The sequence below is a fragment of the Lemur catta genome, chromosome 23 (genome assembly GCF_020740605.2).
Source record: "Lemur catta isolate mLemCat1 chromosome 23, mLemCat1.pri, whole genome shotgun sequence".
NCBI lineage: Eukaryota > Metazoa > Chordata > Mammalia > Primates > Lemuridae > Lemur > Lemur catta.
In genome coordinates, this window is record NC_059150.1 from 4,818,281 (window position 1) to 4,835,101 (window position 16,821).

The 16,821-nt window shown below is 56.3% G+C and overlaps 1 protein-coding gene and 2 long non-coding RNA genes across 4 annotated transcripts; 1 reads left to right on the forward strand and 2 right to left on the reverse strand.

Moving 5' to 3' along the window:
* The first annotated feature begins 1,564 nt into the window (after positions 1–1,564).
* OPTC (opticin) lies at positions 1,565–9,479 on the forward strand. The gene is made up of 7 exons (XM_045536291.1): positions 1,565–1,638; positions 2,927–3,163; positions 3,907–4,042; positions 5,339–5,497; positions 6,315–6,517; positions 8,578–8,673; positions 9,170–9,479. Exons 2-7 carry the CDS (start codon positions 2,933–2,935, stop codon positions 9,338–9,340), a joined length of 996 nt encoding a protein of 331 aa, XP_045392247.1. The 5' UTR covers positions 1,565–1,638; positions 2,927–2,932; the 3' UTR covers positions 9,341–9,479.
* On the reverse strand, positions 6,639–10,180 carry LOC123626986. The gene is made up of 4 exons (XR_006731089.1): positions 9,988–10,180; positions 9,049–9,212; positions 8,558–8,667; positions 6,639–7,874 (listed from the first exon to the last, which is right to left on the reverse strand). It is a non-coding gene; the product is annotated as an uncharacterized LOC123626986 (long non-coding RNA).
* A 1,112-nt stretch (positions 10,181–11,292) lies between these two features.
* Positions 11,293–15,293, reverse strand: LOC123626987. 2 transcript variants are annotated; one of them, XR_006731091.1, is made up of 4 exons: positions 15,284–15,293; positions 15,009–15,173; positions 14,154–14,356; positions 11,293–11,429 (listed from the first exon to the last, which is right to left on the reverse strand). It is a non-coding gene; the product is annotated as an uncharacterized LOC123626987 (long non-coding RNA). The 2 variants fall into 2 exon arrangements; XR_006731090.1 differs by lacking the exon at positions 11,293–11,429 and having other exon boundaries at positions 14,030–14,356.
* Between the last annotated feature and the right edge of the window lie 1,528 nt (positions 15,294–16,821).

Here is a 16,821-nt window from a genome sequence, read left to right on the forward strand (position 1 = left end):
TTTTGGGCTGGGGAAGCCCCCGCACACACCAGCTGGCGCCCTGGAAGACCGCAGGCCAAGCGCTGCCATCTTCTGCCAGGCTATTAGATCTGCCCCCTCACCCAGCCTGCCCGGGCAGAGATGAGTCCTGCCAGGCCATCTGCTCTGGAGGCCGGGAGACACATGGACTCAGGACTCCCGGGGATGAGGCTGAAAGGGGGGAGGGGCATATGCACAAAAGAAAACCCTCTGGCCTGACAGCAGATCTGGGTGCTGGCCCTGGCTCTGAGTGACCTTGAGCAAGTCACCTCACCTCTCTGGGCCTCAGTCTCTTCACCTATTCAATCAGGGGTTTGGAGTAGCTGATCTTTGGGGGGCCTTGAGGCTGGGATTCAGTGTCTGGTCAGTGGGAAGGAGTGGGGAGCAACGAGCGTCACTGAAGAACCTGGGCAGATGTGGGGTGCAGGCTGGCAGAATCTGGGGAGACATCTTAGCCACCCTCCCCCTGCCTTCAGCAAGGACCTGCCCTGCTTCCTGCCCGAGGCACCAAGGAAGGGGGAGTCTCTCTGTTGGCCTCTGTCTCTGCGGGTTCCATATCCATGGATTCAACCAACCGCAGATAAAAAATATTCAGAAAAAAATTCTGCAAAGTTCCCAAAAGCAAAACTTGAATTTGCCGCACGCCAAGTATTGTGTTGAATCCACACGAGCAAAGTGAGGTGCAGGCATCGCGTCAGGCATTGTAAGTGATCTAGAGAGGATCTAAAGTATATAGGAGGATGTGGGGTAGGCCATATACAAATACTACGCCATTTTCTATAACAGACTCAGGCATCCACAGACTTGGGGGTCCAGGGGGTGACTGCACAGCTGAAGGTGAGAGAAGGGACATTCCCCAGCCCCCTGAGGACCCCACACTGTCTTCCAGTGTTTATGCTCAGGAAGTCCCTTTCCTTTCCTCCCCCCTTTATCCTCCTCGTTATCTCGTCTGTGAACTTGAAGTTGGCTTTGGAATCCTACCTCCTCCCCCATTCACCTTCCCCTTGAACCACCCAGGCCTTCAGACCCTCCCCGCCCCCCCGTGATTTTGCTCAATTATGGTCCCTGGGCTGGGGCTCTGGTTGGGAGGGGGGGGTCACTGGGGTGCCTGACCTCAGCCTCTTTTTATCTTTGGATTCCAGCTATGAAGCCCAAGCCTCATCGCTCTCTGGCTGGAGAATAGTGCTAGAAGGGCAAGCTCCGTCCCTCCACAAACCCCCCTGCAGGCTTCTCTGAGTGCTCAGAATCTGAGGGTGGGGTCCCTCCCTTGGGGTGGGCGCTGCCTGGCCTCAGAGATGTGGCCTTCTCTGGCGGGTGGGCCAGGAAAAGAAAGAAGCAGCTGACAGAGTAAGAGGAGAGCCCAGCAGGGAGGTGGGGGGCGCAGTGGGTGGAGGAAGAGAGCAGGAATGGGGTAGGGGACCTCCCCCCTGCCCCCCCCCGAGGGAGGAGGAGGGGAAACAGCAGCCTTCAGGAAGAATGAGCAGTCTGATTGGCCGCATGCCTCACCCTCCCCAGCACCCACTGCCTAACCCAGGCCCCAGTTCAGACCACGTTTCCACCGGAGTCCGAGCATCTCTGGAAGCTGCCGGGCTCCATTCAGGAACCAAAAGCCTTAAGGAGGTAAGGTCCACGGTTTGAGGCCTTGGGCCCATCGGGACGCAAATAAGGGGAAAGAGTTGAGGGCTGAGCAGGGAGAATGAAGAGAGCTTAGGCCTCTGGCCAGAGAAGCTGGAGGAGTCTTCTGGGTGGGCAGTAAACTCTGTGCTAGGGATTTTTTTAAGATTATGTCATTTTGGAGTGAGGCATGGGAGCGGGAGGCTAGGTGAACAGACACCTCACCTCTCACCACTGCTGGGGCTTGTCCCCCTGCCCAGCTGGAATTAAGAGAGGGGAAGAAGCTACTGGAAACTTGGGCTCTGGGGAGAGCTGCGTTCCCAGACAGACGCTGGGTGTGACGGGGCACACGCTTGTGCTCGGCCACCTCAACACGCACCACACACATTTCTTGATCCGTCTGTGCACATGTGGATGAACCACGTGAACATTTATACTCACGCACATCACATGTGTACACAGTTAGTTACCTGTGCACACACAGATGCACACAGACATCCATTGAAGCAAATTCTGGGTGTGTACACACCCCCACAACCACACACAAAGAACTCCCCTATCTGTGATCATCTGCTTCTAAAGAGCTGTGTTTATGAGCGTATTTTAGAAACTAACATTCGTTTTTACATGGTATGTCCATTTGTAAGTCCGTGTCTCCCAGGGGGGCTAGGTGTTCCTGGGAAGAGCTGAGCCTTATTCATTCTGTCCCCCCAGAGACAAGTCCAGTGCCTGGAACTTATAGATACCCCATAAATGTTGGTTTAGCAAATGCACGAATGAATGATCTTTTAAAACAAACCGACAAGACTCCTCGATGTTAAAGCTTCTCAAAATCGAGTTTAGTGGCTGGCGGTCATATTCTGAATGTGTGGCCGGGAGAGACCATCTGCGAATGCTCGAGTGAGAGACTGGTTCACAGGAAAGTGTGGAGACAAGGGCACCTTCACGTGTCTGTGCTGAGATGCGTGAGCTTCTGCCCGGTGTGTGCACGTGGCTGCGAGTGACATCAGCGTGTGGCTGAGCATGGAAACAGACTGCAGGGGGATGACGGTGGGGGGCGCTGGTAGGAGATGCCCCCTAGACCTAGTCCCAGCCTGTAGGGAGCTTGCACGTGTGCTGAGGGCACTGAGAGTGTGTGTGTGTGTGTGTGTGTGTGTGTGTGTGTGTGTGTGTGTGTGCGCGCGCGCGTGTGATCAGTGCATAGAGTCTGCCAGTGTGGGGTGGGGAGGGGGTAAGTGTGAGCCGTTCCCACAACACTCCAGAGAGCCTGCCCCCTTCCTCCTGCCACCCCCAGGACTCCATGAGACTCCCGGCTTTCCTGGGCCTGCTGGCCCTGCTGCTGGGGGAGGCGGGGACAGCTTCTCTCCCAAAGGAGGGGAGGAAGAGGAGAGAAGAGCAGACGCCCAGGGAAGGGGACTCTAACGCAGCTCTGCCCGTGGGGAACTATGTCCTGAACCCGGACAACTACGGCGACGTCATTGACCTGAGCAACTACGAGGAGCTCACTGACTACGGGGACCAGCTCCCGGAGGTGAGGGACACGCAGACCAGACGTGTTCCCTGGAAGAAACTGGGAGCCAGGGGCCCGCCCCTCTCCACCTGCCCCTAACGCAAAAGCCCCAAGCCCCATCTCTCTCTGTGAGGTGGAAATTCTTGTCCCTCCACAGGAACTTGTCGCTTAGATGACACTAAGAAAGGACAAAAACATGCGATTTCTTTGTCCGTTTGTGGCAACCTTGGTGGGACCCCACTCCCAGCCATCAAGCAGGCGCCTACACCAGGGCTCACTGGCGTGGGGGTCAGCAATGTCCTCTTATTCTCCCTGGAAAAGGAGATGCCACCCCGTCTCTGCTCCGAGACTGTCCCCCAGTCTGAGGCTCTACCCCAGCCCCTCCTGGGCCTCACAGGCCGGACCGGGGCAGCAGGGGGTGCAAGCCCGAAGCCCCTGCATGAGCTTGCTCAGCCTGGAGCCAGGGAAACCGGGCACTGGGTGCTAGCTCTGGCCTGGCCACCCACTGGCCCCTTGACCCTTGTCCTTCCCCTCTCTGGGCCTCAGCTTCTTCCTCCACATAACAAGATGCTGGGCCTGATGCTCTCTAAGGTCCCTTCCCTGCTCACTCTCCCCGCTGTCCCTCCCCCTCCTCCTCCACAGTGATTCTTTGCAAGCTTGAAATTGGTGAATTGAACCAGTTTGAAATTGGTTCCCAGAGTTCAAAGTTAAGTCCCTCTCAGGCAAAAGCTGCCCTACTGTGAACGGTGTGCTATGTCCTCCAGGTTAAGGTGACCAGCCTGGCTCCTCCACCCAGGGCCAGTCCCACCAAGAGCTCTATGCCTGCAAGGACATCCTCAGCAAACCCCATGATGACCAGGCCTACGACGCTGGGCCTACCCGGCCCCTCGGCCAACCACGGTAAGTGCAGTCACACGGTCACAGTTTCCATAGGTCACAGGCCAAGCAGCTGTGACCCAGCACCAGAGGGTGCCAAAGTGGAATGTGGCCAGGGCTACCCTCACCAGCAGGAGAGGAGGGGAAACAGCCACAGTAAGAACAGGGAAAAACATAATCAAAGGCAGAGGCTGCCCGTCCCTAATACTTTTGCCCGAATGCACAAATTGAGTAGGAAGCAAAGAAATGCAAGAACTCCCTATGCCCTAGCAAAGCCACCCTACCTTAATTAATAGCATCACTGGGGGAGCAGGTTGAGTGGTAATTAGATTAGAGACAATTAAAAGCCTGTAGAGAAGAATAAATAACTTTGTGGCTGTCACTTGGCATGGGAGCAAATGAAGCTGTCACACTGCTTTCAGCTTCAAATTCCTCCTCAGCAGCTCTCTTTCCTTCCCAACTTCCTGGAGCCTGGGAGCTGGCACCCTGGCAGTCAGGGCTTGGCACTCCACTGGGATGAGAAACTGGGGCAGAGGAGGGATGAAGTTCATTCAGCATTTGCTTGTCCTCAGCCTCCCTGTTCTCCTCTTGGGATGTTTGCCTTGGGTGGACCTCGGGTGTTGAGGCATCACAGAGAAACCAGGGTTCTTCCTTGAGTTGGGCTAATACTGGTGTCTCTGTAATCTCTGTGCCTTGTTGGTTGTAGGAGCCAATAAAGTCTTCCCAGTCTGGCGGAGGGCCTGGCCTGAGTCTCATGACCACCAGACACAGAGAAGGATGGGGTCATGGACTGAGAACGGGGTGGGGGGGGCTGTTTCGCAGTGGAAAATTGGAACGCTGATGCCATAAGAAGGGGAAAGCAGTGCTGGGCAGGTGTTGTCCACTCCCTCTTGGTTCTATTATGCTCCTTGGAGCCACACAGAGCTTACCTAAATTCTCTCTCCCAAGGCAGGCAGCAGAGCCAGCAACCACTGGCCATTCTACTTAATTCTGGCTCTAAACCAGAGAGGAGACCTATGGAAAAGAGACCAATGAATGTCCTAGAAACACCCACAGAGGCCCAGCAAAATGTGCACAGGGCCAGGGTCTGACAAAAGCACAGATAGGCTCGGACTGGTAGTGACTGAGGGTGGAGTGACAGACTGGGAATCGCTGACAGCACTGTCTGGGCACCTGGTGCCTGTCGGTTCTGGGCAGCAACGCATAGGCCATCAAGAGAACACTGGCGGCTGTGGCTCAGACAGTCCTTGGGGCAAGGACCATTGGCCCCAGAGGCTGAAGGGATCTCTCTCCCTTTGTTCTGTCTTCCACCTGGGCCAGGTCTGCCCACCTGTCTGGTCTGCGTGTGCCTTGGTTCCTCCGTGTACTGCGACGACATTGACCTAGAGGACATTCCACCTCTTCCCTGGATGACTGCCTACCTGTATGCCCGCTACAACCGAATCAGCCACATCAGGGCTGGAGACTTCGAAGGGCTGAGTATGTAAGGCCCTGAGAAAAGAGGAGAGGGGGCCAGGAAGAGGGGACCAGCAGGGTCCTTTCCTTTGCTGCCTGGCCAGGTGAACAGTCACCAGACACTGCGTCAGCCCCCACCTGTGTTACCCTTTCCCTGTTGGCTCTCCGTCTTTCTAGCTGTCAAAGGGAAATGGCCCCAGGCCTCTCTAATTCCTTTCCTGGAGGAGTTTAGAGGGTGAAAATGGCCTATTCTTATTTGTTCTCAAAAAAGATCTGGGAAGCTGGCCAGGGAAGGTATAATCAAGCCACCATTTTCAGAATGTCCCAGCAACTATAGCTCTGAGACCAGCTGGGCTCTGGACAAGACCACCCTAAGTCTACTCTCCGTGGCACCAATGCTGTTACCTGGCTGTTGGGTTTGCTTCTTTGTGCCCCTGCCCTGCTCGAGATGGGAGACCTGGCTCTAACCCAGCTTCTATCGCTAATTGCCCACAGCCTTTCCGGCCTGGGTGCCCTTTGTGTGAACTAATGGGTGGAGGTGGAGTGGATCCAGGGATTCCAGGGCCTGTTGGTTCTCGCTCTCAGGAGGCTTCTTCCCACCAACCCAGGGTGGGCCACCACCGGACAGAACTCCAGGGAAAGGCACCGAGAAATCCAAGGGCTTTTCCGAGGAGTCCTGATTTATAACGTTATTTCTTCTGGCTTGGACCTAGTGGGGGTGGGGAACTGGTTAGAATTCCCTGGTCTTGAGAGGAGCAGGGTGTGGAGGCAGATCCTACAGGGGACAAGGAAAGATGGTGCATTCCAGTTTCTCTCCTTGTTCTACCCCGACGTCCCTCAGCAAAACTGAAGCGGATTGACCTCTCCAGCAACTCCATCTCCTCCATCGACAACGATGCCTTCCGCGGGCTGCCTGCCCTTCAGCACCTGATCCTCGCAGGGAACCAGCTGGCAGCTCTGCCGGTGCTGCCCGGGGGCATCGAGTTCCTAGACGTCCGCCTGAACCGGCTGCGGAGCTGGGGGATACGGCCCGAAGCCTTCAGGGTGAGTCAGGGCCTGCGTCCATCATCTCCCCCACCCCCACCCACACACCGCGCCCCCACGGGGTATCCCTGTTCCAACCCTGTCATGGGGTATAAAAATCAAACCCCATTTTTCATCCGTTTGCATTTGTTGTTTATTAAGATTCTTTTGGTTGCAAGAATCTGATACCCAAGAAAAGGGTGTTTTACGGCCTGTCACCCCGAGAACCCAGAGGAACAGGAAACACAGCACTATCGGGCCTCGTGGGCCTGTTACCGACGAGCATTTCTTTTGAGCGTCATGTTGATGCGCAAAAAGTTTCAGGTTTCAGAGCATTTAGGATTTCAGACTTTTGGATTTGGGATGTTCAACCTGTACTGGGAAGGGGGGGATCAGAAACCAAGGTCAAGATCTCTTTCTCTCCCTCTCTGGGGCACATGGTCTCTTGTCTCGGCTTCTTTCTGTGCACCTGCTCCGTTCTCTCTGCGCGGCCGCGTCCTCTGAGCACTCACAGGTTCTGCTCCCCGCAAACTCTGGCTGAGGTGTGACTTTGGCTTGCAATAGAGCTGACTCCAGCCCTAACTCTACATATCCTTTTATTTCCCAAACCTACCCTTAAGTGACAAATCATTGTCTTTCTATGATCAAATTCTCAAGAGATACAATCTGATCATTGGTTGGCCAGTTCTGATGGCAAAGGCTCAGTTATATGACACAAATATGGCCCCCTGGGGCTGCCCACCCAACAGGGCTGGCAGAGCCGTGGGTGCAGTGCCAGGGAGGAGGTGGAGCGTGGACAAGCGTGCCGCCCGAATGACGAGAGTGGCTTTAAGACCAATTGCTCCCTCTTTCAGTCTTAGCTCCTTCATTTGGACTTTCAAGTGCTCTCTCTCTCTCAAGTAGTAGAATCTTTTTCACAAACTAATTCATATTTAGAAGCATCAAATAAATCAAATTACAGCTGCCTTTTTGAAAGGGGTGAGGGCACAGAGGCATGCCTGCTTGCTCCCTCCCCACCCCAGAATATCTTCCACCCTCTCAGTCTTCTCCTGTCTGCAGTGGTCCTCGAGGGGGGGTTATGGAACACGGTGTCAATACCACTGTCGTGGTGGGAAGAGCACTGGACCGGGAGTCAGAAGCCTGTCGCTAGACCCTGGGCCTCAGTGCTTCCGTCTCTCAGTGCAGAACTGGGGTTGCAGGATCTCTGAAGCCGCTCGCTGCTCCGGCCTGAGAAACATCCTCACCGTCTCCATAGCAGGAGGCGCTTCTTTGCCTGGACTTGGGGCTGTTTCTCAGCCTGGGATGAGGTGTGGGCTTTGGAGCCAGAGACCCGGGTTTGTGGGAGAATCGCCTAACCTCTCTGATCTTGTTTTCTCATCTGCAAAATAAAGGTAATAGTACCTAGTTGACACCGTTGCTGGAAGATGAAATGAGATAGCACTTATGAAGAGCACAGGAGGATTAAATACACATAGCAGCTGCTCCATCAGTGGTAGCTACTATTCCTCACTGCTCCCAGAGCCCCCGAAGGCTTATCTCTTCCCAAGCCCTCTCTGATTAAGCCGCCTGACTCTGGGAGCCCTAAGAGTCGCGCACCCGCTCTGCCCCTGTGTGCCCTGCGCTGCTCGCTCCGCCAGGCCGGGTGTGTCCCGAGTGTGCTCTGCACCTCCGCTCCAGGTTTAGCGTTTGGAGACTTTTCCTTGGGGAAAGTCCCTTCTGACACAGCAGAGAACCTGAGGCCGAACTGAAATGTGCCCTGGTCCTCCCTTCGTCCCTGTCCCTGCCCCACCCGCACCTCCCAGGGGTCATTAACGGCTGACTGGCTCCTTTCCGCTCCAGCTGCAGCACCTGAGTGGCAGCGGCTCTCCTTGTGCGTCCAGCTGCAGCTGGTGTCTGTAACTGCTTAGAGACCTGCACATCCCCTGCAGCACCCAGCACCTGCCTGGCGCACAGCTGAGGCTAAACAAGCCCTGAGTGAATGAATGGGGACACCTGGCTCTGGCCTCACCCACAAGGCACCTCCTCACTGCTTGGGCCCGCCAAGACCCGCCAGTCTCCCACCCTCTTTGCGTTCTCCACAGGCGTTGAAGAAGCTGCGGTTCCTCTTCCTGGCCGACAACCTGCTGGAGTCCGTCCCAGGCCCTTTCCCCCTGAGCCTGCGCTCGCTGCACCTGCAGGTGAGGAGTGTCACCCAGAGCCAGGGCAGCGCACAGAGGACAAGTGAGATAACAGGGCGGGGCATGCAGCGGGCAGAGCAAGGCTTGGGCAGCGGTGGGTCGTTTGCTGGAGGGTTTAGTGGAGACAGGATTGGTAGGTCTCGTCTAGATAATTGTCCATGGCCCCAGTTTGATTTTCTCCATTTCTTCTTTTTAAAACACTTCTATGTCTTTATTTTGTCTTGTCCAACTACTTTTCCTTCTGCCTACCCTCTGTCTCTCTTCTTCCTCCTTCCCTTCAGTCCTTGCCGCCTCCTTCTCTCCTCCTCTTCCCTCCATTCCTCCTAATCTCTGCCCTCTCCCTCCATCCACCTCCCGTGGGCCTCCTCCTCTCACCCCTGTTGTGTGGTCTTGGCCCTGTGGGCCTCAGTTTCTCCAGTTGCACAAGGGAGAGCCTTCAGTGCTGCCTACGGGCAGATCCTCTAGGAGGGGCTCAGCCACCCTGTGTGCTTTCCAGAATAACAAGATAGAGACCATGCAGAGAGACAGCTTCTGCGACCCTGAGGAGCACAAACACACTCGCAGGCAGCTGGAAGACATCCGCCTGGATGGCAACCCCATCAACCTCAGCCTCTTCCCCAGCGCCTACTTCTGCCTGCCCCGGCTCCCCGTAGGCCGCTTCACCTAGCTCTGACTCCGCCACCCCTCCCTGGCCAGAGCCCTCCATGGACCACCGAGGGCACAGGCCATAGAGCCCAGTCCCCTATGAGTGTGTGCTCTTTAGTGCAGGCATTAATCAGCCTCGAGATCCAGTTGCAAAAATTACACACTCACCCCAACACACACACACACACACACACACACACACACACTCACACACACACACACATTCATACCGAAATGTCCTTCCATAGCCGAATTTGCATTTCCCCATCCTCTTTTCCTTAACACCTATGGCCCTGGCTCAGAGAATAGCAATGTCTGTAGTAAAGGTCCTTTCCATATTCCCCGTCCCTCCTGCCCACACAGAATGTCAGGAAGGCCACGGAAGAGGAAGAGGAGGAGGAGGAGGAGGAGAGAGAAAAGGAAGATGGAGGAGAGAAGTGGGGGCGGGAAGGGGAAGAGGAGGGAAGCAATGCTATACTGAGCCAGCGCTTACTACTGGGCTTGCAGAAACCAGTTATTTAAATTTCCAGATTTTTGCAAGTCAGCTGTTAAACACGGCCATTATGAAAAAGTAAACTACATAAACTTGTGATTAAATACATTATGTTGAAAACAAATGTAATAAATACTCAAAACGCATCACTTCCCCGATATTTCCCTGTATTTTACCACTGACCGTGCTCCTGGAGTTATGTGTGTCCGTGGCATTATATGGTGGGAATTCCTTACAGTGCTGTGTCTCCCCAGCTCCTCACTCAGTGACGTCACACTGGCAGTTTAAAACTGTCCATGGTGGGGGGCCGAAGTCAATAAATGCGATAAATCAGGATTTTTTGGGAGAGCTGACTGTTAAATGTTTGCCAGCACCACTGAGGAGAAAGAAGAGCTATTTAAGCCAGCGCCCCCCACCCCACTCCACCCTGCTGGGGGTGAGGCAGGGTTTCTAGGGGGCACCCCCTTATTTCCTGCTCTTCCTAGGTGAGGGCCTCCTGTTAGATCGGGAGGGAGCCATTCATAAGGATGGAGAGCTGACATGAATCTTCACCTGGAGGTGCTTCCCCTAATCCTAACCCTAAACCGAACTCCAACCCGAACCCTAACCCCAGCTTGCCTATTCCCTGGCTCAGCAAGGCTCAGCCCCCTGGATCCTGGCAACGGGGTTTCCATCCTTCCCATTCGCTCCTGCATGTTCAACCACAAGAGGGCAGCCTTGTGCAAAGCTAAATATTTAGTGACGACGCTATGACTCACCTGCAGGCTTTTGGATCCTGGGCGGGGCTGCCGTGCTGGGAGCATGGGAAGAAGGGCACCTATGATGTAGCTGACGACTTGTTCCTTGAATTGGAAGGGAGGGAAGGTGCCACCCTAACCTGCCTCTCCTAAGGAGGCGTCGGGCAATGGGGACGCAGTGGACGGGTGCTTGGTGTCAGGTGTGGACTCAGGAGCCGAGGCAGGCAGTTCACCACCCACCTGCTCTGTGCTGGTGATCGGACCATGTGCAACAGGAACGTATTCCTCTTCCTCACGGAGCTTAGAGCCTAGTGTGGGAGACAGGTGTTCAACGCATCATCACACAGAGCCACGCTATTCCACTCACGGTCCGTGCTGTGAAACGAATGTGCACAGAGCCGTGAGAGCTTGCGAGAGGCGGGCCGAGCCTCAGGGTCCAGAAGACCTTGCAGAACTGAAGTTTAAGCCGAAACCCCAAGAAGGAGTAGGAGTTAGCCAGGCAGTGGGTTGCCAAGGCAACTACTCAAGGTTCCAGGTGGGTGGTCCCCGAGTCTGGAGGGACAGGTGTTCCTTGTGGTCCATGGGAACCCACTTATCTGCCTCCCCCTACCTCTGTCTAGCACCTCGCTGAGCACTCGGGATCCTCTGACAGTCCTGTGAGCAGACAGTTAGGAATTGTTATTCACGTTCTTCAGATGGAAAACTCGAGAACCCGAGATCAGCCACTCACTCGAGCTCCCAGGGCTGACGGGGGCTTGGGCTGAGACGCATCCCGCGGGCTGCGCACGGCGGTGGGCTGTCTTGACGGCACTGGGAGGTGCCCTCCTGCCACTGCTGCGGTGTCTGCCGTCCCTCCCGGCGATCTCAGGGTCCCGGCACACCTGGCCCCAGGGGAGGACGAGGAAAGCAGTGAGCCGAGAGCCCCTTGCCTTTCAGAGCCGTAGAGCCCTCACCGGCCCGTCCTTTGGCCTCTCCCTGCCTCTCAGGGAGTTTGTTACAACATCTCTGTCTCCCTCCCTCTGCCCCACCAACCCCACTGTACCCACCAACGCTGTCCCCTGCCATGTCCCATCCCACATCCATGTCCTGCAGAATGGCAAGACGGCGAGAGTGGCACAGAGGGCAGAGGCAAGCCAGCCCCGAGAGGACAAACAGGAGTGGGGTGCGGAGGGGGGGCTGGCGGGGTCCGGCCAGGCAGGCCAGCCGGCAGTCTAGGTTTGCTTAAGAGCCACCTCCTCCAAGAGCCCGACTGTCCCAACTCAGTCAGCCAGATCCTTAGTGGCCTGTCAGCACCTGCGTTTGACCTTGGCAAGGGCGCTCGCTCTAGGAGGCACCCTGGTGGCTCTCTCGCCAGCCCGGTGGAAGAGGAGCACCTCTCCTCTGGGGCACCCGGGCTTCAGGGGGGCTCCACTCGAACCTGCTCTGTGAGTGTTCGCGGGAGGAGGCGGAGAGGCAGAGCCAGGGCAAGGACGAGTTTGCAACGACCACCCCCCATACCAGCCCCATCCTCAACTCCATGGTCCCCAGTTTCCCCGAAGGTCACTCTGCAAGGCCCAGGGCCAGAGGAGGCCGTGGGAATCCAGGGTGGCAAAGCTGGAGCTCAGTCCCTTTCAGGAGCCGGGTCATCTCCCCCTCCCGACCTGACCCGCTCTCCTTCCCGCTTCCTTTTCCCTTTTGTCTCCTCCCTGGGAACAGGAATATTTAAGGTTATGCTATAAATTTGCACTTTTAATGTGATAGTCCCAACAAGTCTGTGAGGAAGGAATTATTAGCCCTACTTCTAGATAGAAAACAGGAGGCTAAGTGCTTTGTCCAAGAGAAAGATGACGTCACATAAACAACACATAACAAACAAAAACAAGAGCCGGTGGGGTGGGGGGTTGCAGCGAAAGCAGTTTCTCGGGAATCCTGCAGGAGAAATGGGAAATCCCACCTCCCGCGCCGGGGGCAGTGGATTCGTGCCCCCACCCGCAAAGTGCTGTGAAAAGCCAGCTCTGGGAAGGGCGTCTCCCGGAGCCTGCGCCCAGGGCCTGCGCCAGCAGGATCAGGGCCTGTATCCTTGGGAGGCACATGAGGTAATGAAGGATCTCGGTGCAGGAAACCTCAGGGCTCAAGGACACACAGCCCCCCACCTCCACGTGCTGGTCTGCATCCCTCTTGCTTCTGGCCGGGAGGGAAGCAGACAGAGGAGGTGGCCACAGCTCGGCCCCACCCCCTGCCCGCTAGATCTCTCTCCCAGCTTTCTCCTTCTTCCTCACCTGCCCCTCCCTCTCCCCCACACGAGACATCAGCTCAATTTTGCCTCTCCTCTCTCTCAAGGTCATCTCTGCCCGGCCGGAGTCACGTTCTCCAGCAGCCGCCATCACCGTCTGCAGGCCTCCCTCCCGTGGTCACCCGCAGCGTGCATGACAGTCTCCGCACGGAGGGAGGATGCCTGCTTTTGTCCCCAGGGCTCCCCTGTCTCCCTTCTCCCCCTGGGGTGACAGAGAAGCCAAGGCCTCACTCCCTCCTGCTTCGTTGCAGTAAAATTCCCTGTACTGAGGCCTCCTGATCTTCAGCCCAGCCCGTCCAGCCCCTCCAGACATGGCCAAACCCGCGGCCTAGACACGCGTGTGCACACCCTCCCAAATCACACAAGCAGGATGCCTGCCCTCCCCCTCCTCCCCCTGCTCTCCGTCTGCCTCCTTGCCCCATGCTCCCCTCCCTCGCCCGGGCACCAGAGCAGACAGCGAGTAGCCTCCTCTGGCACGGTCATGGCACCTGCAAAGGAACTGTGGTGCAAGGGAATGAGCACTGGAAGGGGAGTCTGAAGACCTGCGTTTGACCACCCTGTGTCCAACGTCCTGTGTAACCTCCAGCAAATCACACCAGCACCTTACCCTGTCCTGGCCCCTGGGTGCTCTCTCGGGCCGATTCTGTTGCTCAAAGGATACCCGAGCCCATTGCATTTCTAGTCTAAGCACGTAGGCCAAACCCTCGACCACTGTTCCCAGTGGTGCAGACCACAGCCACATAGAGGAATCGAATGGCAAAGGAAAGCAAAAGGCTGGAAGTACAGAAAACAGACAGCAGAACGAGTCTGGTCTCCCAGCCTGAGGTTTCTGGTCCCAAATCAACTGCACCCTGGCCCGAAGCTGGCTTAGCTGCCGCCCTCCCTGGCCCTCCTCTGGTCCATGCAGAACAGAAGACGATCAGCCTGGCCCATCTGGACACCAAAGGTAACAGCTCTGGACTTGAGCATTGCCCGTGAGCCACACCCCTCCCCAAGGATCACCAACGTGCACTCCCTCCGGCAGAGGGGTCCCCTGCATCCCAGGACAGGCTCCTGTGAGAGCAGTAGCACCTCTCTTAGGGGTCTGGGAGACAGGCAAGATGGCAGGTTTCAACCTTAGGGATGAGCAATGAGAGATGAGCCTCTGCCCTTGGGGGAGTGCTGGGGGTGGGCATGGGGGCGTGGGGAATGGGGTGGGCAGAGAAGGGCAAGACCACTCACAGTGCACTAGGTCCTTGGCTCTGGAAAACCCTGAAAAAGACTAGCCCAGAAAGGTGCAGACAACCCCCACGCTGGGAATGTTCTGCAAAATAGGAAGGTGTTAAGCAGTTACCCAGATGTTTCAAGCTAAAGCAGCCTGCAGAGGAGGAGAAACAATGTAGTCTTTTAGGACTCAAGTCTTCCCAATCAGCTGAATACTTGAGTCCCAATAACCTTGTCAACGTAGACGCTGCCCCTTTGCAGAAGTCGGTCTGAAAATGAGGCGCTTCTTAAAGCCAATAGGTCAGGACCTCGTCCCTGCAGAGATTATGGGAACTAGAGAAAGTAGGAAGCTGTCAGAAAGTCAATATTCCGAAGGACCTAAGAGTCCTCAGAGTCCTTCGGCCCATGCCCCTGCGTCCAGGCTGGCCTTGCCCTGGTGCAGATGGTGATGTCCTCTGCTTTCAGCCAGGGCCAGAGGTCTGGGCTGCAGCCAGCTACCTGGCCACCATTTGCAGGACCCTGTGCCAGGCCGTGTGCTAGCTCTTTGCAGAGCATGCATCATCTCGTGGAATCCCCATAATAGCTTGATGAGGTGGGCCCCGCCCCAAGTGCACAGACGAACTCAGAGGGGTTAAGTTCTGGTCCAAGGTCCCACAGTGAGTGAGAGGCAGAACAGACACCCAGACTCAGGCTCACTGCAAAGCCCTCCAGGGGCTGGACTGGAGCTGAGTGTCGGACACACCTGCCAGATCTCATCTCCTCACACTTCCCATGGGAGCCTTGCTCAGAACACACCCCACAAACACAGCTCCAGCTCCACGCACGGTGGGCGGCAGACCTGCTGCAGAGATCTGACCGCAAATGGCCCCTTTTCTACCCCTCTCTCTCCTAACGTCCCCAAATGCCCCCCACCCCCTGCACACCTGGATTCCTCCTCCAAGCCTCCCAGGGTGCAGCTCCCTTCCCACGCCCCCTCCCTTCCTACCTATTGTCTCCCAGCCCATTTCTTGGCTCCTGGATTTCTTTCCGCTTCTGTAACCCTGAGTACAATAGCCTTCTTCCTGCTTGTTGGTAAACAGAACCACAACGAGCCCAAGTGGGGCTTGTTCCAGGCCAGGTTTGAGCTCCTCTCTCTTGCTCCGGTCTCTTCCTAATGGGGACATGAACTCCTGGAGAGGTGGCCCCGCCCTGCCTCTGTGCTGCCCCTCATTCTTGTGCATTGCGGTTCTGAGGGGCAAGTGAGGACAGGGCCAGACTTACTGCCTCTTTCCTGCCATGGAGTCCAGGATCTGCCCGCTTATCTCCCTCCCGCAAAACTGGAAGAGGAGCAGGAAGGGGAAGTGTGTGTTTGTTTGTCACCATCACCAGGCAAGTTCCCACCACTCCATTCCCAGGATGAGGTCTGGTGGGTGGGTGCGTGGGTGGTGTTTTCCAAGTAACTTCTACGACAGCCTGCACGGAAGCGGCGGGAAGCAAGGCGGGCGTGGACACCTGAGAAGCAAGAGCACAGCCCCACCCGGACAGCAGGCAGCCACGCTCGCACATCCCAGGGGTTGGTGGGGATCTCCCGGCGTGGCCGAGGAGATCCAGGTCTCCCGGGGATCCTCAGCCTCAGTTTTCTGAGCAGGGTGGAGAAGGCCCCGAGTCCCTGTCTACAAAGACATTTGCACAGATCCAGGCCCTGCCTCAGTCTTAACCATCTCTAGCGTCCTCCATCGATTCTCTGAATGACTCTTTATGAAGTGCTAAGCATCAGGGACATCCTAATAATGAAGACAGACAGGGCCGGTTCTCGGTGGGGGAGACAGGCAGTAACAGAGTAATAAATAAACAATAACATAAACAACACGATTCAGACAGGGACAGACGCTAGAGGACAGCAAAGGAAGGCCAGGTGCCCAGACTAGTAGTGGAGGCTAGTGACAAGACAGGTCGTCAAAGAAGGCCTCTCCGGGTGTCGGGTGTCGAGGGCTGAGCTGAGACCTCCCTGATGAGAGGGTGGCAGGTGGCACAGCGTGAGGGGAAGGGGTGCTGTCCCAGGGAGCAGAAACAAGCTCCGCCAGTTTGAGCAGAGAAGATCCCACCCCAGCAGCCAGAGTGGGGTTGCGGTTCAAGCCCGAGCATGAGGCCTGGTGGGATTTCATTGTCAGCACAATGGATCCTTTCTGAGGAACGCAAACGCCCTCCCCCCTCTCTGCCTGTTAGTCATGCTAAAAACACAAGGCAGGAGGGAAAGGAGCGTGATTCACAAGCTGGAGGGTGACAGTGACCAGAGCAAGTATAACCTTTTAAGGAGGAAGGAGCCGTTGCTTGGCTACCAGGCCGGGTGGGGCAACTGGTGGAAGTGGGGAAGGAGGAAGGAGAGAGCCGAGGGGCTGGGGAGGGGAGCAGGAGCCCACCTGGGCTGGGGCTCCAAGAGGGAGGGACAAAGTGACCATTTCCAGGAGGTCTGGGGCTTTGAGGAGAGGGGCAAAGAGTGTTTTAAGGAAGTCTGGTTGGGTTTAGTGACAGTCACCCTCTCAACAAGACTCAGTCAAGAGCTGCACTGTGTGTCAAAGCTTTGGGAGTCAGATGTGGGCTCCCCTGGGCTGTGCCTGGCGGGAGGGGCAGAAGAGCCTCGTTTTATTTGGATGACAGGGGAGGCAGGGCCCTGCTGTGACTGGAGGAAGGAGTCGCTGCCCCCAGACCTGCTGTGTGGCCTCAGGCAAGACTCTTCCTCTGTCTCCCTCCCTGGCCAGGAGAGGATTAGATTCAGCGGTCTCCAAGGTACAGGCTGCAGCTCCATGCGTGCAGGTGCT